At 33.7% G+C, this 25509-nt stretch overlaps 1 protein-coding gene across 4 annotated transcripts in view; it reads left to right on the top strand.

The window, feature by feature from the left end:
* The first annotated feature begins 6339 nt into the window (after positions 1 to 6339).
* LOC101890868 (myosin light chain kinase, smooth muscle) overlaps positions 6340 to 25509 on the top strand; it is a 137330-nt gene continuing 118160 nt past the window's right edge. For 2 of the 4 annotated variants that reach the window (XM_059130810.1, XM_020040070.2), the window contains exons 1-2: positions 6340 to 6936; positions 16722 to 16917. In XM_059130810.1, the coding sequence (XP_058986793.1) occupies positions 6633 to 6936; positions 16722 to 16917 (500 nt within the window). In that variant the 5' untranslated portion in view covers positions 6340 to 6632. Of the gene's footprint in view, positions 6937 to 16721; positions 16918 to 20958; positions 21189 to 25509 lie in introns of those variants that run through there. The other 2 variants (XM_059130812.1, XM_059130809.1) reach the window with 2 other exon arrangements.

Here is a 25509-nt window from a genome sequence, read left to right as displayed (position 1 = left end):
GCTAAATTTATTCGCCTTTTTTAATATTTTGTAAATTTTTGAGAGGTTTATAAGCGAGGATTTTTTTAAGAATACTATCTCAAGGACTAATAGAGCTAAAAATGCGGATTTTTTAAGAATTTCTTTCTAGGGACAAATAATAATATAATAAGCTATAAATGTGAATTTTTAAGAGATTTTTTCTCGGAGACCCAATTACAGGGTGAAATGAAAAAACTGCAACCAACAATTTTAAATTATTCCAGTGACAGCTCATTATATTGTTTACAAGCGTTCAAAAGCATTTTGGTGAAAATTTTCCAGAAAAAAAGTTATTGGTAATGGAATTCAAGCGTGGTAGTGCGATTAGAGAACTACAACATTTAAATGTGAATAACTCTTTTGTGTCTCGTACCATCACTCGTTATCGTGATACTGGTAGCGTAGCTCGACGTCAAGAAAGTGGACGGAAGAAAACAGCAACATCAGCAGAAATGGTTCGAAAAATAAAGAAACGACTTGATCGAAACTCGCGTCGCAGTCACCGAAAAATGGTTCTTGAGCTGAACATATCGCAATATTCTATTCGGCAAATATTGAAAAATGAATGAATAAATTCCAAAAAGTGCAAGAACTTACAACGCAATAGAAAGAACATAGACTCAAAAGAGCGAAAGAGTTGCTTCGATTGGTCGAAAGTGGGGAATTGCCGAATTTGGTTTTCGTTGTCCAGCAGTTTGTAAACAAACAAAATGATCGTGTTTACTTGTCAAAGAGGTCAGCTGAAAATGTGCACCTTTTGTTGGCCACCAGAATTCAAGCGCCGGCAATGGTGAAGATGTGGGCCGCCATAACAGCCGATGGTCGCTCTCCGCTCGTATTAATCGACCTGGCATCAGAATAAATGCTGAATATTATCGCGAAAATATTCTGGAGGGTGTATTAAAGCCTTGGACAACCAAACATTTAGGCCGCAGACCTTGGACAATCCAACAAGACTCAGCACCATCGCACTCAGCACGCGCCACCCAAGAATGGTTACAAAATGAGGTTCCTCGCTTCGTTTTCAGCGCACAATGGCCTCCAAAATCTCCGGATACCAATCCGTTGGACTATTGTGTCTGGAGAATTTTGAAAAGCAAGGTTGGCACTAAAACATACCAAAGTGTCGATCACCGGGAATGGGTCAAAATACCGCAGAGCAACATTCGGGCGGCGTGTGACGGTTTCATTGGCCATTTGAAGGCCATAATTCGGTCCAAAGGTGACCAATTCAAACAAATCTAAACTTATTCTTAAATTTGATGCTACTTCCGATATTTTTGCTTTCACTCAATAAAATTAAAAAAATAAAAATTGTGGCGTTTGATTTTGTTGCAGTTTTTTCATGTCTCCCTGTATTTTATAAAGGGCTAACGGGGATAAAATCACGGATATTTTAATTTTTTTTTTTTTGAAACCAGAAAATTTTTAGTTTTTTTTTTAAATTTGTGGTTTCCAAACACAGTGTCCCACAAAACGCGTACATTCTCATTTCACTGAACTTTCTCGCCGCCAAAAAAAAAAACACAGAAAAAAAAAAAACAGCAGGAACACAAGGAAAAAAAGTGAAACGTACAAAGAAAGCATCGGCCAGAAGAAAGTTTACGGAGGAGGGTGGTGCTGGCTAACAGAGTGGAAAGCAGCAGCAGCGACAGCCAAAATATGCTCGCGTTCTTTTTCACCGGCCCCAAAAATGATAAGCGACTGCTCAGTCTGAGGAAAACTATCGGAGATCCAGGTACCGTTTTGGGCTGGATGAGCGTGTGCGAAAACTGACGACTAGAAAACGAATATTGAAAATTTTGAAAAAAAATAAAAAAAAGTATTGAAATAAATTATACAAAAAAAGAAAATTTTTGGAAAAAAGGAATACGGTAAAAATTTGATTTATTTATATGAAAAAATAACAAAAAAATGAATTATATATGTATTTGAAAAAAAAAAAATTGAAATGAATAATTGGAGAATAATTAATAACCATTAGTGGAAATGTTTCCGTGTGTATGTGTTGTTTTTTTCCTTGACCAACAATGTCTCACTTGTTCATGTGAATCACTAAAAAAAAAGAGTGTGCGTTTAAAAATTAATATTTTTCGAAAAAAAAACACACAAAATAAATTGTCAAAGACCGTATGGAAAAATACAAAACAGCAAAAAAGGGGATATTTTTGAAAAGTGCCTGCCTGCCTGGTGGCTGCTGGTCAGTCGATTTCATAACAAAATAAATACTGGCCAAAACATTGTGAAAACTGCAGTTTTAGCTATTTCATATTTGAATATTCAAAAAATTCAAAAGAATTAAAAATAACAACAAAGAATACTAGAATAAATAACACAACAACAACAAGAACTGCAAGGAAAAACGAAGAAATAAAAAAAATTAAATAAATACAGGAACAAATTGGAAATATTAATATTGGCTAGAATACAACAAGAGAAGATATTGTGCCCCATACCTATCCGCATACATATAAGAATGTATGTATGTATATGACAGCAGTTTGGGCTGCAACGGGGAAAATATATAAATTTTCCGAAACTGAAGAAAATTTAGAAAAAATTATTGCATTTGTGTGAGTGTGTGTACTTAAGACAAATTAGTCAGTCATTCTTCAGTCAATGGCTGGCTGGTCGTTCTACTATAGCCGGCAAAAGGGGCCAGAGACCAATTGTCGTCGTCGTCTTCCCCCAAATAATTAATAAAAGTTTACGTTGTAGCAGCAGCACTTGTGTGATAATGTGCATCTGTGTGTGTGTGTGTGTGTCTTCGTGTGGAGTGCCCTGTTGTATTTTCTTCTAAACTAAATGTGCAGATCTTCTTCTTCTTCATATTCTTAATATTCAAAATCTTCATTATCATCATCATTATGAAGATCAACGTCAGCATCTCCGTCATCTAGATGATGATGATGAGGATCATCATCATTATCACGTTGAACACGCTCATTTATATCTGTTGATATTCGTTGAATCTAAATATAAATACTCAATACATGTTGTATTCAACTATATAAATGGATTTTGACTTTTCATAACAATTATACACCGGGCAACACAGATTTTTTTGGAAAAATAAGCATTGTGAGTTTTAAGTGAAAAAAGTGTTTTTTTTTTTCAACATTAAAAAAGAGTGACGAAAATATAATTAAAACAAGTAAAAAATCAGTGAATACCCTTCATCATTTGTAACGATTTTGGAAATTTTCGATCTATGTATTTTAAGCTCATTTTAGTGGCGCCCAACGTGTGAATTTTGAAGATTTGAGGAATGTGTGAACTTATTGTGTTTTTTTTCGAATGTGTAAATTCAGAGTAATATCTAAAGTAGTCGGTAAAAAAGTCTTGGTTTTAGAAAACAATTTTTGACTCTTGATGTTTACTAGACTTTAAGTCTTTAACTGTTATAGTTATTTAAAAACAAGTAAAAAAGCTGTAAATTCGGCCGGGCCGATCATTAAATACCCTCTACCATTTGGAACGAATTTAGGAATTTTCAAAAAAAAAAAAGATCCGTTAAAAATTCTGTTAAAATCTTAAAAATGTCGATTGTAAATCATCAAAATACCGAATATAAGGAGGAACCGGTAAAATGGGGCCTATACGAAGACGTGGATCTGCATAGACAATTTTCTGTATTAGGCTGTAGTATCCATTTCGAACTTCAAATACCAAATTTGAAACGATTCCGATGAATAATGTCGTTAAAATCATCAAAATACCGAATATCGCGAGGTACCATAATATGGGTGCTATTTCAAGACCTTGACGTACATAGACAATTTTCTGCCTTAGGCTGCAGTATCCATTACGAACTTCAAATACCAAATTTGAAACAATTCAAGTGAATAATGTTGCTAAAATCAACAAAGTACTGAATGGAGGTACTGAGGCCTATACGAAGACCTGGATCTGCATAGACAATTTTCGGTCATAGACTGTAGTTCCCATTACGAACTCTAAATACGAAATTTGAAACAGCTCTGGTGAATAATGTCGCTAATATCATCAAAATACCAAATATCGGGAGGTACCTTTATATTGAGGCTATACCAAAACGTGGACCTACATGGTCCATTTTCAATACCAAAAGTCCTGCAGACATAATATACATTTGAGTAAAATTTTATCAATCTACTTCATTTCGTTCAATTTATTACGATCTAGTCTAGTCTCAAAGTGGCGCCCAATGTGTGAAGTTGATTGCTGAGTCATCTATATTTCAAGTTTCGGTTATAAGTTAACGTAGAAGATGCAAAAAATATGTGACCGCATTATATTTTTACGACTGACACTTGTATGTGTAGTGTCTAAAGTACCATCTAAAGTAGTAGGATAATGGATTATGTTTCTGGACTTTAAGTGACGCCCAAGGGGTGTAAATGTAGAAAACTCTAATTTCAATTTGTCACGACGCTCTAGTCGCAAAGTGGCGCCCAATGTGTGAAGTTGATTGCTGAGTTATCTATATTTCTAGTTTCGGTTATTGGTTAGCATAGCGGGTTTATACACCGCAGCTATTACAAATACATTTTCAATGAACCTTTTTGTTACGATCTGTTTGTGGCGCCCAACGTGGGTATTATAAGAGCTTTAAACTTTACCTGCTATAAGAATTAACCAAAAAGCATATATGATATTGAACACCAATTTTAATCTGACCATCCAGAGTCTCAATGTCAGAACATGCCTAAAGTAACATCGCTGTTTTAAAAACTATAATGCGTTTATGTGGCGCCCAACGTTTAATAATGCAGATCATGCAGACCTCAAAAAAATTATAACATTTTCTCAACAACTAACTTGTGACCCTTTGTGGGAGAGGCATAGGAAGGGGTAGGCCGACATACCACCAGATCTTGTGCAAATAAACAATAAAATAAAAAAATTGAGGAAAATTGGGTGCTTATTTCGAATCTTACGAGGGATACATTTATTCAAAATGTTGACCCTTTTGTAGGGAGTGGTCTGTTCTATACGTTCTTCATACCGGATCTTGTGTTGGTAGAAATGTTAAGATCTTGCGAAATTTGAAGTTAAACGGACTATTTTTTAACATTTTATCAGAGTTAAAATTATCCAATATTTTGACTTAATGGAGTGTGCCGATATTGCCCACCTACACTGATACAAATATTGGAATTTGCAAACTTTGTACAAAAGGATATTCCTTTCTTTTTCTGTGAGATTAAATATTTTCAGTGAAATTTTGACCATTTGTGGACAAGGTTACAAAAGGAGTGAACCGATACGATCCGCCTCCCAACTCAATTAATGTGTAATAATAATATTACGATGAACCACGATTGGACCAAATCGGATACTTTCTTTGAGAGCTATAGCAAGTCGACGGACGGAGACCTCTAGATCGACCCCAAATACCCGGAAACGGATTTGTTCGAAATTTGCTAGGGTGTAAACCTTTATTTTAATGAAAAAAAAATACAAAAATTTTGTTGACAATTTTTTTTTTTGGATGGGAAAATATATATTTAAAAATCCCCATATTTGGAATATAAAAAAACTTTGAAAAATCTAGGTAAAAAGTTTGTGAAAAAAAAGATTTTAAAAAAATTTGAAAAAATCCAAGTTAATAAGTTTTTGATTCTTTTTCAAAAAATCCAAAATGTATGAATTTTGAAAAATCAACGTCTATAGACCGTTAAAAAATTAGAAAAAATTCATTTTCCTTCTGGTTTAAAAAATTGTCAAAAAATATATAAAAAAATATTATGACGTCAAAAACATTTTTTTTAAATAGTTTCTTGGATTTTTTTAAAAAACCTAAAAGAGATAAAAAATACGTCTATAAGTCGTTGCTAAAAAATAAAAAACTCTACGTGGTTGGAAAAAAATTAAAAAAATCACATTTATGTATATGTCAAAAACAGAACAAATATTTTGAAATTTCATTAAAAAAAAATTCAAATTGAAAAAAAATTAAAAAAAAAATCCAAATTTATAGTTCGTTGAAATAATATTTTTAAAAAAATCATAATTTGTAAAACGTTAAAAAAATCTCAGGTTTATATATCCCTTGGTTCCATTTTTTTTTTGATAAAAAAGGAAACTATTTCTCCACACAACGCCCTTCTGCCTCTTTTAAGTTTTTTTTTTTTTCGAAACATTTCCACCAAACTCTGTTGCCCTGTCTACAATTTATCTATTTTGCGTTCTCTTCAACTTTCAATATTTATTTCAAAACATTTCTGCACGAGAAACAAAGCCAAAAATAACAAAAAAATAATATTTAAATTTCAAAACTACATTATTGTGAGTGAATCTTAAACGGGAATATATATTTTTTTGTGAAAATTATAGCAAAAACATGTTTTGCTGTTTCTAATTAAAATCTATTCTTCATGTCGAAATTGTGCTAAAGAAGAAAACGAAACAATTTTCATTTGAAAACAAAAGCAAAAGGAAAATCTAACGAAACTAAAAGTTTATTAACAAAATCATAATAATAATAGAAATAAATAAAACGAAAAAAAGAAATAAATAAAAGAATTCAAACACATTTGTGTGCGTGTGTGTGTACGTAGTAGTGAAACCGTCTCAAGTATTAAAAGTTCGTCCCTTGTCTGAAGTCCGTTCATGTTATACGTCTGTCCATGGAGAACTCAAATTTAAATCCTTTAATATCACCCTCCAACAACAACGCTACGGCGACGGCGACCATAACCAACAACACCACCACTGCCATCATCACCGATACCAATTTCAATAGCAATCACACCACTACATCCTCGTCGAGAACCATCAGGACCACCAGCAATGGCATTGAAACAACCTCCACAATATTCAATAGCCATCATCAACATCAGGTGGAAGAAGAGACGCTAACAAAGATCACCTCCGTTGGTGAGTCCTCCATCACCACCACCACCACCTCCAATGGCAATGCAGCAGCATCAGGTTTGTTGTTTAATTTTTAGTTTTCACAAAATTTACCTGACAATTTTTGTTTTGTGTGTTTCGTTGTTGCTATAGTTATGTAATTTATTTTGAAAATTGTTTTCTGAAATTTGGAAAATTTAAAATTGAAATGCCTGAACATTGTAATTCGAAAAATACCCCATGAGAGTAATATATCCTAGATTAGTGTCTATTTCTCCTGCCATAAATATAAAAAAACTGCAGAATAATTCTAAAAATTAAATTAAAAACAAAAAACGACCCATCAAAAATTTAAAAGAAAAATTCTGAAGGAGATACCAGGAGCGGTAGTTTAATATAATCCATCTTCACACCAGATCTTGCATTGGTAAAAATATTGAGATGTTCTAAATTTAAAGAGGATCGATTTTGTAGGAGATATAATTATATAAATTTTTGACCCGTTATGGAGGAGTTACAAGAAGGGATTTTTCGATATTTTCTGTCTTTAGACCCAATCTTGTGTTGGTAGAAATTTTGGGATGTGCGAACTTTGACAAAACAATCGAAGTCCTATTTTACATTTTATAAGAGTTATAATTATTCAAAATTATTAATTTTCGCAATTAACCTTGCACGGATGAAATTATTAGGATTTGCAAAGCTAGCAGAAAATTGAAAGATCCTTTCTTGTTCTATAGGGTAAATTATTTTCGGTGAAAATTTACCTTTTGTAAGAGGAGATTTTAAATCGATCTAAGTTTTAAGAAAATATTTTGATGTACTAAGTTTGGACCAAGTCGTTTGCTCCCTTCGAGAGTTATCTTGTGCACACCAGCCAGTCAGCCAGAGTGATGGACGAACACCCCTAGATCGACTCGAAATGTTCTGAAACAGATTTGGTCTAAAGAGACCTTGGGTTTAAATCCGTTATTTTGGTGTGGCAAGTTTTGGCCGTTTCAAATGTTATATACCCTCTCTAGCCATATGGATGAGGGTATAAAAAATCCAAAATTAGAATACATATTTCCCAAAAAATCCACAATTAGTGAGCAGCAGGAAAAATATTTTTGAAAACCCTCCACCAGTTGTAATGAATTAGGAAATTTTCAAAATAAAAAAATCCGTTAAAAATTCGGTTAAAATCTTAAAAATACAGAATGTAGCCGTTACATTCGGGTCTATACGAAGACGTTGACCTGCATGGGCAACTTTTATCATATGCCCTTACAGTATTAAAATACGAAACTTGAAAAAAAATCCGGTGAATAATGTAGCTAAAATATCGAATATAGAGAGGTACCGTTACATCGAGATTATACGAAGACCTGCAACAGGCTGTAGTACCTATTAGGAACTTCAAATACTAAATTTCAAACAATTTCGTTGAATATTGTAACTAAATTCTTTAAAATAAGGAATATAAGGAGGTTCTTATATATGGGGCCTATGCGAAGACCTGGACCTGCATAGACAATTTTCTGGCATATATTGTAGTAGGTACCATTATATGGAGGCTAAACGAAGACATGGGTTTGCATACACAATTTTTTGTTATAGCCTGTAATAGCCATTACGAAGTCTAAATACTAAATTTGAAACAAGTACAAGTAAATAATGTCCCTACGATATCGTGGTCCTTATCTTCCGCTGGGTAAAGTGCTTAGAAAGAACTTCTAGTATGGATTTTAAGAGAATTCCATTGAAACATGTGGCTAAAATCATCAAAATGCCGAATATAGGGAGGTACTGTTAAATGGGGGATATAAGATATCGTGGACCTATATAGATAATACTCTTCCAGGAGGTAAATTACTCAGAAGGAAATCCTATTGTGGATTTTCAGACAATTTCCCTCTTAAAAACAATTATCATTTAGAGATTTTTTATTTTAAATCTACACCAGTCTTTCGTTTGGAAAAAATATTTGAAAAAATCGACAACTAATGATATTGATAAAATATTTAAAAAATCCACGACTAGAACTAAAATTTTCCTGGAGGACAAGTCTTGGAAAATCCTCGATTAGTAGTCCATTGAAAAATTAAATAACCCACGATTAGTGGTTGTTTGCCAAAATATTTTACAAAATTTATTATTCGTTGCTTTTTGCATTTTATTGATAAATTTAGATTTGGGGTCAATTGGAAAACTTCTAAAACAAAAATTGGAGTCCGCTGAAAAAAATAAAAAATATTTTTTTAAAAATCCTCTTTGGTGGTCATGAAATTAATATTTTTAAAAATTTAGAATTAGGGTCAGTTAAAATAAAATTGAAAAAATAATAATTATTGGTCCGCTGGAGAAAATTATTTTCAAAAATCCTCTATAGAATTAATATTTTTAGAACAGAGTTTGGCTTGCTTGTTTGGGATACCATAGTATTTTGTTGTTGCAAAATCGTCAGGCGAATTAATAATTTTTAAATATTAATTTGTTTAAAAATCTATTTCAATCTGGTATCAATTGGAAAAAATTAAAAAAAATAATAGTTAGTGGTCAGCTGGAAAAAAATTTAAATCATCTTTAGTGGCCCTGGAAGTGATATTTTTAAAAATATATATTCGGGTTCAATTGGAAAAAATGAAAGAAAAATATAATAATTAGTGTTCATGGAATTAATATTTTTTAAAATCTAGATTTGGGTAAATTGGAAAAAAATAAAAAAGTGGCTCTAGAATTAATATTATTAAAAAAACATTATTATTTTTTAAAATCTATAAAATCTATCTATTGGAAGAAAATAAAATAAAAATAATAATTAGTAGTCCGCTGGAAAAAGTAAAAATGTTTAAACTTAAAAATCGTCTTTAGTGGCCCGGAATTAATATCTTTAAAAATCAAGATTTGGGATGAATTGGAAAAAAAAAATAAAAAAATAATAATAATTAATGGTCCACTGGAAAAAAAAATTTAAAAATCCTCCTTAGTGGTCCTGGAATTAATATTTTTAAACATGTCCACGTTGATGAAAAAAAATTATTTTTAAAACATATTGTAAAAAATCCAAATTCCATTGTTGGGGAGTCTAAGAAGAATTTTTACGAAATTCACAATTGTCGTTTTTCAAATTCTTTCCAATCATTGGCATATTGCTAAAATCTTTTCTTCTGCCTATTTTTAAAATTGAACAATATTATATATCTTATTTGCATCATATATTTAAATATATGTATAGAAGCTAGAACAAATTTTCCTAATAGCATAACATCGAAATGCATTATTAATATTTTGGAATGTGTCTTTGGTGTCGACCATACAAATACATTTAATAAATTAAATTGAAATGAGGGGGAAAATTGTATAGATATATTCAGGTGAAATGTGAAAGATAAATAAGACGTTTGGATGCAGAATTTCAATATTTTTAATTTTGTTTGAAATTTAAATACATTTAGGAACCCCCCAGAAGCCTCAGTTCACATGCATATTACAATATCATAAATATATGTTTTGTGTGTACCAGAGCAAAATATTTTCGTCGTTTATTAATAATTCATGCCATACCACCATCCATACATCCATCCGTCTATAGCCATAGAATTCAGAAGGCGACAACGATGCCAGAATAGGAACTTTTATATATTTTTAGCCTTTACGAAAAAGTTCATTACACTTTTGAACTAAAAAATCATTGCCTAAAATGTATTTCGATGGGGAGGAGGGGGAAGGGGGAGCAACATTTTAGCATCTTGTCTCCACACACCAAACCAAAAACAACAACAACGAGTAAGGCAATGGTTTTATGTGGATGTTAGTACATACATGCATACATATGTATGCAATATTTAGAAATTGGAGGGAATATTTGGAAATATTTGGTTTCAAATTCAGTATTTTTTGTCCGAAATGGCTGGAAAAAATATTGCATACATCTGAAATAAATGACTTATTGACTGACAGAGAATCAACTCCCAGACAAGGCGGCTGAAGCTGGAATCTTGAAATTTTGCCCGAGGGTCAGTTGGGGTGTGTAAGGCTGGCTTTTTTGGAAATTTCCATTGAAAGGGTACGTAAAGTACTAAAATGTACTAAAAATTGAATACTTTGTATTGGACAAACAGAATGAGCTAGAATTCTGCAATTTGGAATGATAGTCACTGATGGAGTACAGGAGCCAACAACTTTGGTAGGAGAACCAAGGTTGGAACATATAAATGAAGGTGATTTTGGAAATGTGTACTATAAGTGATGGAAATCTAATAAAATATTCTACGACTAAAACCTTAATAGTGACTTTTTGAGTCCTTGAAAATCACTCAACTAAAATATTGTTCCGAAATTTTATGAAAATTCAATTCTAGTCGTCAATGCAAAATGGGAAATACAGGGTGAGATAAAAAACGCCATAATTTTTACATTTTTTTTTAAATTTTATTGAATAAAAGCAAAAAATGTCGGAAATAGCATCAAAATTCTAGAATAAGTTTAGATTTATTCGAATTGGTAACCTTTGGCACGAATTATAGCCTTCAAACGGCCAATGAAACCGTCACACGCTGCCCGAATGTTGCTCTGCGGTATTTTGGCCCGATTTGGTATTTTGGTATTTTTTAGTACCAACCTTGCTTTCCAAAATACTCCAGATACAATTATTCAACGGATTGGTATCCGGAGATTTTGGTGGCGATTGTGCACTGGAAATGAAGCGAGGAATCTCATTTTGTAACCATTCTTGGTTGGCGCGTGCTGAGTGTGATGTTGCTGAGTCCTGTTGGAATGTCCAAGGTCTGCGGCCAAAATGTTTCCGTGCCCAAGGCTTTAATACACCCTCCAGAATATTTTCGCGATAATATTCGGCATTTATTCTGATGCCAGGTCGATTAATTCGAGCGGAGAGTGACCATTGGCTGTTATGGCGGCCCATACAATCACCATGCCGGCGCTTGAGTTCTGGTGGCCAACCGAAGGAGCACATTTTCAGCTGACCTCTTTGGCAAGTAAACACGATCATTTTGTTTGTTTTCAAACTGCTGGACAACGAATGTTTTCTCATCGGAGACGGAGAAAATTAAATTCGGCAGTTTACCACTTTCGGCCAAGCGAAACAACTCTTTAGCTCTTTTGAGTCTATTTTATTTCCGTTGCAGTGTAAGTTCTTGCACTTCCTGGAATTTTAATGGCTTTACCCCGAGCTCATTTTTCAATATTTGCCGAATGGAATATTGCGACATGTTCAGCTCACGAGCCATTTTTTTGGCCATTGCGACGCGGGTTTCAATCAAGGCGCTTCTTTACTTTTCGAACCATTTCTGCTGATGTTGTTGTTTTCTTCCGTCCGCTTCCTTGACATATGTCGGGCTACGCTACCAGTATCACGGTAACGGACGATGGTACGAGACACAAAAGATTTATTCACATTTAAATGCTGAAGTGCTCTAACGATAGCCACTTGTGTGTTTCCAGCCAAATATAAAAAAATCACACTATCACGCTTGAATTCCATCACGAATAACTTTTTTTTTCGGGAAAATCCTCACCAAAATGCTTTTGAACGCTTCTGAACAATATAATAAGTTGTCACTGGACGAGTGGTTTAGAAATGACAGCAGTCTGAAGTTGATTGCAGTTTTTTCATCCCACCCTGTATATTTTTTCTGTTTTCTTTTTTTTTGCAGATAATGAATGAAAATTCAATTCTAGTCGTCAATCCAAAATGGGAAATACTTAAAATTTTAAGAAAAACAAATGGCACTTAACTTTATGCACAATAAATACAGTTGTGCACAAATTACTGTTAAATTAGCATTTGTTGTTGTTGTGAAACATATTTTTTTTTGTGGGAACGGAAACTGGGCTAACAGTTCTAAAAATATGATTTCTTCTTTGAACAACACATGTCCAATTAGAATGAGTGGCTAAAATTACGCGCCTAACTAATTACACTGAACAACACAAAATGCAAAAATAAATTATTAATTTTTCGGAAAGTATTTTACAAAATTTGAAACGAATGGTATTTTGAAAAAATATTTAAAAAATCAAAAAAAAAAAAATATATAAAAATAAATCTCTTACATTGTTTCTTTGGAAAAAATCCGTGAGAAAAAACAATAATACTTTTGCAGAAGTATTTTTTTAAAAATCCATTAATAACAGTTAAAAAAAAAATAAAATAAAAAAATCGCGATTAGACAGAAATAATATTTTTAAGAAAATTGCAAATATTAAAACTATTTGTAAAAAAATCGGTTCGTCCTTTAGATTTTTTATTAATTCCTTAGGAATTTTAGAACTTAGTGGTTCATGAATTGTGGCCTTTGGAAATCATATTTTAAATAACCAATATTAGATACACATTTTTAAACAAATAAAAAAACAGCTAAGTTCGGCCGGGCTGAACTTTTTATACCCTCCACCATTCGGAAGGAACTTGAAAAATTAAAAAAAAAAAAAATCCGTCGAAAAATACGCTCAAATGAAAACCTTTATATGGGGTATAAGTAATTTGTTATCATAGGCTGTAGTAACGATTCCGAACTTCAAATACGAAATTTGACGCAACTCCGGTGAATAATGTCGCCAATATCATCAAAATACCGAATAAGGAAGATACCATTGTGTGGGAGCTATACTAAGACGTGGATCTGCAGAGCAATTTCTCGTCATAGGTTGTAGTACCCATTACGAAATTCAAATACGAAATTTGACTCAATTCCGGTGAATAATGTCGCGAAAAAGCTGGAAATACCGAATATCTTGGGGTATCGTTATATTGGTGCTATACTAAAACGTAGACCTATATAGACAATTCTCTTCCAGGGCGTAAAGTACTTAGAAGGAACTCCTTGTGTGGATTTTCACATTATTCCATTGAAAAATGTGGCTAAAATTATCAAAATACCAAAAAGTCGTTGGGTTCCTTTGTGGACCTATATAGAAAATTCTTATTCGGGGAATAAGGTACTCACAGAGAACTCCTTGTGTAAAATTTCAGACAATGTCATTAAACATTTGTGACAAAAATCATCAAATTATATGGGGGATATAGGATATCATGGACCGACAGGGTAAGATAAAAAAAAACTGCAATGAAGTCAAACGCCATAATTTTTACATTTTTTTTTTAAATTTTATTGAATGAAGGCAAAAAATGTCGGAAATAGCTTAAAATTTTAGAATATGTTTAGATTTGTTCGAATTGCTCAACTTTGACACGAATTATGGCCTTCAAACGGCCAATGAAACCGTCAGACGCTGACCGAATATTGCTCTGCGGTATTTTGGTCCATTCCCGGCGAAGCGCTTGCTTGAGGTGATTGACACTTTGGTATTTTTTAGTACCAACCTTGCTTTCCAAAATACCTCGGACACAATAGTCCAACGGCGAAGCGCTTGCTTGAGGTGATTGACACTTTGGTACTTTTTAGTGCTAACCTTGCATTCCAAAATACCTCGGACACAATAGTCCAACGGATTGGCATCCCGAAATTTTGGTGGCCATTTTGAGCTGGAAATGAAGCGGAGAACCTCATTTTGTAACCATTCTTGGGTGGCGCGAACTGAGCTGAGTGCGATGCTGAGTCCTGTTGGAATGTACAAGGTATGCGGTCAAAATGTTTGCGTGCCCTAGGCTTTAAGGCACCCTTCAGAATATTTTCGCGATAATATTCGGCATTTATTCTGATGCCACGGTCGATTAATACGAGCGGAGAGCGACCATCGGCTGTTATGGCGGCCCACACCATAACCATGGCCGGCGCTTGAGTTCTGGTGGCCAACCGAAGGTGCACATTTTTAGCAGACCTCTTTGGCAAGTAAACACGATCATTCTGTTTGTTTACAAACTGCTGGACAATGAATGTTTTCTCATCGGAGAAAATCTAATTTGGCAGTTCACCACTTTCGGCCAAGCGAAGCAACGAGCCATTTTTCGGCCACTCCGACGCGGGTTTCGATCAAGTCCTTTTTTATTTTTGTCATTCCGTTTGTCACTTCTCCAAATATATATATTCTTGTCAAAGTATATATATTCTTGATAAGCGTAAAATTCTAAGACGATTTAGCCATGTCTGTCTCTCTGTTGTAGTCATGCATGATCTTAGCGACATTATTCACCGGAATTGTTTCGAATTTGCTATTTGAAGTTCATAATGGATGCTATAGCCTAATACAGAAAACTGTCTGTGCAGGTCCACGTCTTCGTATGGCCCCCATATAAAGGTACCACCCGATATTCGGTATTTTGATGATTTTGTTGACAATATTCACCGGAATTGTGTCAAATTTTGTATTTGAAGTTCGCAATGAATACTAAATCCTAAGATATAAAATTGTTTTGTTCAGGTCCGCGCCTTCGTATAGCCCCCATATAACGATACCTCCCGATAATCGGTATTTTGATGACTGTAGCTACATTATTCACCGATTTTTTTTTCAAGTTTCGCAGTTGAATATTGGCTTATGGCTTATGAAAAAAATTACCTATGCAGGTCCATGTCCGTACATTCGATATTTATAAGATTTTAACGGATTTTATTGTTTTTGAGAATTGCCAAATTCGTTCCAAATGGTGGAGGCTATTCAAAGTTTGGCCCTGCCGAACTTACAGCTTTTTTACTTGGTACTTTTCAAACCATTTTTACTGATGTTGATGCTACAAGTATCACGGTAACGAGCGATACTGGTACGAGACACAAAAGATTTATTCACATTTAAATGCTGGAGTGCTCTAAAGATAGCCACATGCGAGTTTCCAGCCAAATATAAAAAAAAATATAATGAGCTGTCACTGGGATAACTTTAACAGCTGTCGGACGAGTGGCTTAGAAATGGCAGCAGTCTGAAGTTGGTTGCAGTTTTTTCATCTCACCCTGAGATTTTTTACCTGGAATCTGTGTACTTAAATATATGAATTAAACAAAATTTGATTTTAAGGATCAACATACCAATATCCGTTGATTTCATAACAATCTATCTTCAAGGACTATTAGTAAATTTGTTAATTTGTTTTTTTTTATATTATAGCATATTTTTAATGCTATTTGTTCCAAGACCATTCGTGGGTTTTGACGTATTTCTATTCAATAACCTAATTTTGTGGACTTTAAATTGATTTTTTAATAATAATAGAGGCCAGGTACCAGCTCGTTTGGAATAATAACATGTTTCACGTAAATTTTACAAGGGTCAAGGGATTTTAAGAAAAAATAATTTTTAGTTAATAATTTTTAATTTTTATGATATATACTTTTGAATGATCTCAGATTTTTATTATAACTTTCATTCACAACTAACAGGTTTTTTTCATTTTTTTCAAGGAAGTAACATGTCAATATTTCCAATTTTTATTAGTTTTTAAATTTATTTTTTCAAAATTAAATATTATTTATTCAAAAATGACCGACATTGTGTTCCTCGATTTTTTAACATTACTTTTTAAGTTGTCACAAATCAATGCTATGGACTTGGCACTATAATTTTTTAGATCTGCAAAACATGTATATACATTTAAGGAGCCACCACGGAACCAACAGTTGAAAGTTGGATCAACTGTTCATGATTGCGGTATTGGTTTGATGTTAATGTCACTGTTTTCTTACATTCCTTCAAAGATCAAAATCATTTTTTGAAATTTTCGAGGTCGTCAAAAGAATATTTTTAATTTTTCAAACAAATATATCATAAATAAATATGCGTCCTCTATTTAACGAATTTTTAAATATATGAAAAACACAATCTGTTGATCCACTTTAAAAATCGTTCTTAAAAACTACCCAATGTCTCTGTACTGGCCCTAGATAAATTATTTGTACTATTTTTATTATTTATTTGTTTTTATTTATTTTCAATATTTTAATTTCCTGTTTTTTTTTTTCCTACAGAATCCCATAGTTTTCCCAACAAGGAGCCGGAAGAGCATTCGCATAGTTCCAGTTCCAACAAAAATCCCCCGAATATATCATTCAGCGAGAATTCAAGCTCATTGGTACGATGTTTGCCGAACGAAAGAGCGACGTTTTTTGTGAAAATCGATGCCGATGAAAATGAGGTGGATATTTTGCCGCTACAATTTGAGTGGTAAGTAGAGGAAGGAAACATATAAACGTACTTATAAACAAATGTATAGGAAAATGTCAAAACCAGTGACATTTGACATATTTTTACAATAATTAATGAATGCTACCAAATCAATCTCTGGCAGATGGGGAGAAGAATATTTTTTATTTAAAGACAGCCACCCTTCTGTCATGGGATGGATGCGGTCTTCATAACATGGTTTTCTGTTGATTTCATAAATATTTATTTCTTTTTCTCAAATAATAATAATAATAATGATGACTTTTAAAATAGTTTTTCATTTTTTTGAAGAAGAAGAAACAGAAGACCTTACATTTATATTAAGATTGATGACGGAGTCTCAGAAGAAATTCTTTGTCAAAAAAAAAAGATTTCTTCGTTGTTTTCATTTGTCGTATAGTTTTTTTTTTTTGGTTTGCGGCACAAAATTAACTTTTTGTTAGGAAAATAGCAACAAAAACAGAATATTCAAAATGAACAAAAATTTAAATACATAATGGATGAATGTTGTTGTTGTTTAGATCAGCGTGTGTGTGTCCGAGAGTGTGTGCCTTTAAAGACACATGCAAAATACATATCCTAACAAATTTATGATTTGAAACAATGCCAAGGAAAATATTGACTCAGTTAAATTCGAAATGAAACAAAACAACAAAGACCCAAACAATAATCATCATATGTTTCAATATAATGATGCACATGTACTTGCCAGCGAGGCGTACGAATGTGACTTAACTTTTAACCCCTTGAAGGACTGTGGGATAGAGGAATATGTGGAGAAGTAAGGAATTATTTTCCCCTTGCAAGTGCCCACTACTTCGCCCGAGGAAAGTCCACCTTAAAATTTTACATTCGTTCCAAACGTTCGTGTTAGGCCTTTTTAGTACTCAAAATGGACAATTTGTTCAATTTGACAATATTTTTTAATCAAAACTTTAGACATCGTACAAGATTTTCCGACTTTCAAGGTTTTTAAAGTTTATCGTGGAGGAGCCTCATCATATTTTTCGGCCCACAACTATTTTAAAGTCTCCATATGTAAACCCTAGAAACCAAAAGTGATCTCAAAATCAAATATCAGAATTTCAGCTCTATGCCTTCACCCAATATCATATTTAGTAGCATTTAGTTTTATTTGTATATTTAAAGTAAGCATTTTCTAAACAATGTCTATAACTCAACCTCAGATACCAACATTGACCTTAATATCAAATTTCAGGATTTCAGCTCTTAAATGTCTACCATTTCCAAATTTAGTACCATTTTGTACAATTACAGGGTGAGATAAAGAAAAACTGCAACAAAGTCAAACGCCATAATTTTTACATTTTTTTTAAATTTTATTGAATGAAAGCAAAAAATGTCGGAAAAAGCATCAAATTTTAGAATAAGTTTAGATTTGTTTGAATTGGTCACCTTTAACACGAATTATGGCCTTAAAACAGCCAATGAAACGTCACACGCTGCCCAAATGTTGCTCTGCGGTATTTTGGCCCATTTCCGTCGAGGTGCTTACTTGAGGTGATCGAAACTTTGGTATTTTTATTTGCCAACCTTGCTTTCCAAAACACTCCAGACACAATAGTCCAACGAATTGGTATCCCAAGATTTTGGTGGCCACTGTGCGCTGGAAATGAAGCGAGGAACCTCATTTTGTAACCATTATTGGGTGGCACGTGCTGAGTGCGATGGTGCTGAGTCCTGTTGGAATGTCCAAGGTCTGCGGCTAAAATGTTTGCGTGCCCAAGGCATTAAATACACCCTCCAGAATATTTTCGCGATAATATTCGGCAATAATTCTGATGCCAAGGTCGAATTATACGAGCGAAGAGTGACCATCGGCTGTTATGGTGACCCACACCATCACCATGGCCGGCTTGAGGCTTGAGTTCTGGTGGCCAACCGAAGGTGCACATTTTCAGCTGACCTCTTTGGCAAGTAAACACGGTCATTTTGTTTTGTTTACAAACTGCCGGACAACGAATGTTTTCTCATCGGAGAAAACCAAATTCGGCAGAATTTCAATGGCTTTACCCCGAGCTCATATTTCAATATTTGCCGAATGGAATATTGCGATATGTTCAGCTCACGAGCCACGAGCGATGCGGGTTTCGATCAAGTCTCATCTTTACTTTTCGAACCATTTCTGCTGATGTTGCTGTTGTCTTCCGTCCACTTCCTTGACGTCGGGCTATGCTACCGTCGGGGCTATCACGTAAACGAGCGATGGTACGAGACACGAAAGATTTATTCACACTTAAATGCTGGAGTGCTCTAACGATGGCCACTTGTGGTTTTCCAGCCAAATGTAAAGAAATCACACTATCACTCTTGAATTCCATCACGAATAACTTTTTTTCTGGAAAATTCTCACCAAAATGCTTTTGTACGCTTGTAAACAATATAATTAGCTGTCACTGGAATAATTTTAACAGCTGTCGGATGAGTGGCTTTGAAATGACAGCAGTTTGAAATTGGTTGCAGTTTTTTCATCTCACCTTGTATATTTTAGATCAGCGTAAAATTCTAAGACGACTAAGCCCTGTCTGTCCGCCTGTTCACGCTAGAGTTAAAACTAATTAAGATAGTAAGCTAAAATTTTGCACCGAACTGTCTTTTGTCTGTTCTAAGATGGGCTTTATCGGTCCACGATATCGTGTATCTCCCATATGACAGTACCCCCAATATTCGGTATTTAGAAGATTTTAACCATATTTTCAATGGAATTGTCTTAAATTCTACACAAGGAGCTGTCTGTGAGTACTTTATCCCCTGAGAGGAAATTATCTACGTCCACGATATACAATATAGCCCCCTACAATGGTGCCCCCCGAATATTGGGTATTTTGATGATTTTAGCCACAGTTTCCAACGGAATTGGCTTAAAATCCACACAAGGAGTTCCTTCTGAGTACTTTAAACCCTGAAGAGAATTCCGAGACATTCGCTATTTCCAGGATTTTCGCGAACATTATTCACCGGAATTGCGTCAAATTTCGTATTTGAAGTTTGTAATGAGTACTACAGCCTATGACGGAAAATTATCTATGCAGATCCACGCCTTAGTATAGCTCCCATACAACGGTACCTCCCTTTATTCGGTATTTTGATGATACTAGCGGCATTTTTACCGGAATTTGTTTCGAATTTCGTATTTGAAGTTCGGAATCGTTACTACAGCCTATGACAAAATTATTTATACAGTACCACATCTTCGTATAGCCCATATAAAGGTATTTTTCGACAGATTTTATTTGAAATTTTTAAGTTTCTTCCGAATGGTGGAGGGTATACAAAGTTTGGCATGGCCTAAATTAGCTGCTTTTTCACATGGTTTTTTCTCTGAAACATTTTGATTTTCCACTGGAAATTAATGAATGGAAATCGAAATTCTTGGCGCCTTCCAAACAAAAGTTCTAAAAATAATGAAGAATTTTCGACAAATTTCCGACGTAGATAAATGACATGTCATATATCTCGGAAAGATGGTGTCAAGGTTTTTTACAAAAAGAATTTTTAACTAAAAAAAATATTTTTGTTAATAAATGACAATTTTCAATATGGTGACAACATAAATTAATTAACGAATTTAGGGTTTAGCCCTTAGAGGAAGCAGGCGACTTTTTTAAAACATAACATTTGTCTTCAAAAAAAAAAATCCAAGCAATAACAACAATTATGAGAATGCTCAACCATTAAATCATGCAGATTTCAAAGAGTGTTTCGAGAATTTTTTTTTTAAATTTTTTTTGAGAATTCTTAACGCGCACAACTTTTGCTAAGAAATTCGGCTGCGCCATGAGAACAGCCAAAAGCTCTGCTAATGGCCAGCTCCTGCTTTGAGCACCCCCAATGCTGTGCTGTTGGCCATTCACGCAACGCGAATTAGCCAGTCCAACTTTGACGATCGCCTTAAGAAGAACGAAACAAAGAAAATTAAACAACCGTTGTCCGTTGCGGCATAATTTGAATTTTTTACTAAAAAAAAAATATAGCAACAACACTAGAAAAGAAGAAGAGAAAATAAGAAAGAAAAAAAAAATATTTTTGTTCTTTAAAAAAATAAATTCGAAAAAAATTAAAGAAAAGAAAAATAAATATATTGTTTTTGGAAGATTTTGAAAATCTAACGGGCGAATGTGTGTGTGTGTGTAAAATAAAAAAAATATTATGAAAGTTATTAGCTGAAATAATAGCATACATAATTACGAAATTTTGGGTTTTGAAAAAAAAGAGGAAGAGAAAAAAAGAAAACAGCAACCTCCTTAAAGGTAGTTTAAACCATATCTAAGTGGGGAAAATTAAGATGCACTAAAAAATAATAAAAATAAATAAAATAAAAATAGTAGTAATTATAAAAGTTATAATAATATTAATAACTATTGCAATATAAATAAAAAAACCCTTATATTATTTAAATTAATATTAATCGAAGCAATAATTATATTTATAATAACGAAAAAAAAATAAAATTATATTTTCAATATCAAGAAAAAGTGAATTGTTTATACAACAAAATGAAAATCTGAAATATGTATATAAAGAAAATCATGCATCATTCCCCAATGAAATCTGCCAAAGGCCTGTTCTGCTAAATGCATTTTGAAATAAGTGAAAATTGTCTGCATTCTAAAGAAATTTTGAAATAATCGTGTGTGTTTTGAAAGTGAACATATGTTTGTAAACTGGCTGCCTGTCTGACTGCACCGCACCTCTACCCCCCAACATCAGGCTGCAGTAATCCCCCTTTATCCCTGTTTTCAAAACAAAAACAAAAAACGGAAATTTCATCGAAAAAAAGTCTTTAATCATATCTGCTGTAATGTGAACAGATTTTAATTTATAATTTTTTTTTTTCACTTGTGTATGCGTGTTTGTCTGTGTGTATTTATTGCATAATAAACATTTTGTGTTAACAAATGTGAAAAATACACGATTTTTTATCACAAAAAAAAAACATCAGTCGCCCGAAAAATAAGAAACATCATCTCTGCTTAACCAAAATAATGGACAGTGGTTCAAAGTGAATAAAATGGATGGAAATCTTGGAAAATCAAAGAATAATAATTACCAAGTAAAAAAGAAGCGACCCGGCGGAACTTTTATTACTCTCCACTATTTGGAAGGAACTTGACAAATTTAAATAATTACCTTTATACGTGGGCTATACGAAGACGTGGACCTGCATAAGTAATTTTTTGTAATAGGCTGTAGTACCCTTTAGTAACTTCAAATACGAAATTTAAAACAAAAATAATAAAAAACACCAGTCGCCCGAAAAATAAGAAACATTATCTCTGCTTACCCAAAATAATGGACGGTGGTTCAAAGTGTTTAAAATGTGGATAAAAAATTGAATTTAAGATGGAAATCTTGGGAAGTCATAGAATAATTAACAAGTAAAAGCAATGTTCAGCCCGGCCGAACTTTTGATACTCTCCACCATTTGAAAGGAACCTAACCAATTAAAAAAAAAAAATGACCTTTATACGGGGGTTATACGAAGACGTGGACCTGCATAAGTATTTTTTTGTAATAGGCCGTAGTACCTTTTAGTATCTTCAAATACGAAATTAAAAAAAAAACACCAGTTGCCCGAAAAATAAGAAACATCATCTCTGCTTAACCAAATCAACAGTGGTTCAAAGGGAATAAAATGTGGATAAAAAATTAATTTTAGATTGAAATCTTGGAAAATTATAAAATAATTAACAAGAAAAAGTAATATTTTGTAACAGGCTGTAAAATCATCAAAATACGGAATATAGGAAGGTACCGTTATATGGGGGCTATACAAAGACTTAGACCTGCACAGACGATTTTCTGTCATAGGCTGTAGTATCCATTGCGAACTTCAAATACTAAACTTGAAATAGTTCCGGTAAATAATGTCTCTAATATCGGGAGGTATCGTTATATGGGGGTTATACAAAGACGTGGACGCACAGACAATTTTCTGTCTTAGGCTATAGTATCCATTACGAACTTCAAATACGAAATTTGATACAATTCCGGTGAATGATGTCGCTCAAATTATCAAAACACAGAATACCGGACTGTATCGTTATATGGGGCAATACAAAGACGTGGACCTGCATAAGTAATGTTTTTAGTAGCCTATAGTACCCATTACGAACTTTAAATACGAAATTTGTTACAATTCAGGTGAATAGTGTTGCTAAAATCGTCAAGATACGGAATATAGGAAGGTACCGTTATATGGGGGCTATACACAGACGTAGACCTGCACAGACTATTTTCTGTCTTAGGCTGTAGTATCCATAATGAACTTCAAATACGAAATTTGATACAATTCCGGTGAATGATGTCGCTAAAATCATGAAAACACCAAATACAGGAAGGTAACGTTATATGGGGGGCTATACGACCTGCATACGAAATTTTTAGGCATAATCTGTAGTACCCATTACAAACTTCGAATACGAAATTTGAAACAATTCGGGTGAATGATGTCACTAAAATCATCAAAATACCGAATATCGTTAGGTACCATTATATGGGGGCTATACGAAAACTTGGACCGACATTTCCTATTTACGAACTTAACCTGCCTACTGGAAAATACACATGTGTGCAAAATTTAAACTTCTACCTCAATTTGTTCGAAAGACACCTTGATTACAACAGACAGACAGACGAACAGACAGAGAAACAGGCACACAGACAGACGGACATTGCTAATTTGTCTTAGAATTTTACGCTGATCTAGAATATGTATATATATACTGTGTAGGGTCTATCATGAATATTTCGGGGAGTCACAAACGGAAAATTTGTTATTCTTCAAATCTCTAAAATAGTGTTATATGGGTGATATACAAATATTACCGAAGACTGCATACTTTCATCAGATAGTTTCCATTGGGTAGAATTATAAAATACCCCAATATATATCCGATTCATCCAGAATATAACAGGGATCTACAATGAAATTTTTTTTACGAGATTGCAGATTTCAAAATACCGAAAGCCAGCCACTTCGAGAAGAAGTTTTGGGGAGCTACTTAAAAAACCTTACATTTTCAGCGAAATCGAGTGGAACATTTGGCCGAAATAACTAAAATCAAGGGGGTATATTCATATATAAGGGCTTCACCAAAAAGCCTACCCATATTGATAATTTTTTGCTAAGAACTTAAATTACGAAAATTTGCCAAAATTAGGTGGAACCATGGTATAATGAAGAGAAGGTAGGTCAACTTTGAAAAAATTGCAAGTATAGATGTCTACCTGTTTGGCTTGTAATGTCAGACTTAGTATCAAAACAATAAAAAATCAAACAACTTGTTGCATTTATTTTGAATAAATAATTGAAAAAACGCGGTAACTGAATGAAAGGTCAACGCTTCTTTTTAAAATCATGTACTATATATCTCTAAAGGATTATTTCGCTACAAAAACTCTAGATTTTGTCGATGCATACGTTGAAATAAACATTTTGAAAACACCCGAATTTGAATATTTTCTGAACAATTTTTTTGTTATTGAAAGGAAAACACAAACATAAACAAATAAAGATGACATATTAAGCCAAGAAAATAAAAAAATTGAAATCATATGGTATCATAGCCCTACCTTGATATCATTGTACCATGGGTGGAACAATGTAAAAATTATCAGTCGGTTTTGCCGATTATATTTTGACATATATACCCTCAGCCAATCTTCGATTTTTTAATTATATTTTGACATAGACTCTATGGAGTAGGTTCCAAAGGAATGGTCCAATATTGTCTATTTCGTATCGGACTATAATAAATATGACAGAAATGTTGCGACGTTCCAGGTTTGGGCTATATTGGCTACTTCCTTCACTTTTAGAACATGTTAAATAAGATAACAGAAGAGATAAAAAACAGCAACAAAGTCAAACGCCCTTATTTTTACGTTTTTTTTTTTAAATTTTATTGAATGAAAGAAAAAATGTCGGAAATAGCATCAAATTTTAGAATAAGTTTAGATTTCTTCGAATTGCTCACTTTTCACACGAATTATGCCCTTCAAACGACCAATGAAACCGTCACACTCTGCCAGGATGTTGCTCTGCGGTATTTTAGCCCATTTCCGGCGAAGCGCTTGCTTGAGGTGATCGACACTTTGGTATTTTTTAGTGCCGACCTTGCTTTCCAGAATACTCCAGACACAATAGTCCAACGGATTGGTATCCGGAGATTTTGGTGGCCATTGTACGCTGGAAATGAAGCGAGGAACCTCATTTTGTAACCATTCTTGGGTGGTGCGGCCAAAATGTTTGCGTGTCCAAAGCTTTAATACACCCTCCAGAATATTTTCGCGACAATATTCGGCATTTATTATGATGTCAGGGTCGATTAATACAAGCGGAGAGCGACCATCGGCTGTTAAGGCGGCCCACACCATCACCATGGCCGGCGCTTGAGTTCTGGTGCCAACCGAAGGTGTACATTTTCAGTTGACCTCTTTGGCAAGTAAACACGTTCATTTGGTTTGTTTACAAACTGCTCGACAACGAAAGTTTTCTCATCGGAGAAACCCAAATTCGGCAATTCACCACTTTCGGCCAAGCGAAGGAACTCTTTAGCTCTTTTGAGT

The sequence above is a fragment of the Musca domestica genome, unplaced genomic scaffold (assembly GCF_030504385.1).
Source record: "Musca domestica strain aabys unplaced genomic scaffold, Musca_domestica.polishedcontigs.V.1.1 8, whole genome shotgun sequence".
Classification (NCBI taxonomy): Eukaryota; Metazoa; Arthropoda; class Insecta; order Diptera; family Muscidae; genus Musca; species Musca domestica.
Note: the sequence above shows the minus strand (reverse complement) of the source record. Positions and strands in the feature narration are given on the sequence as shown.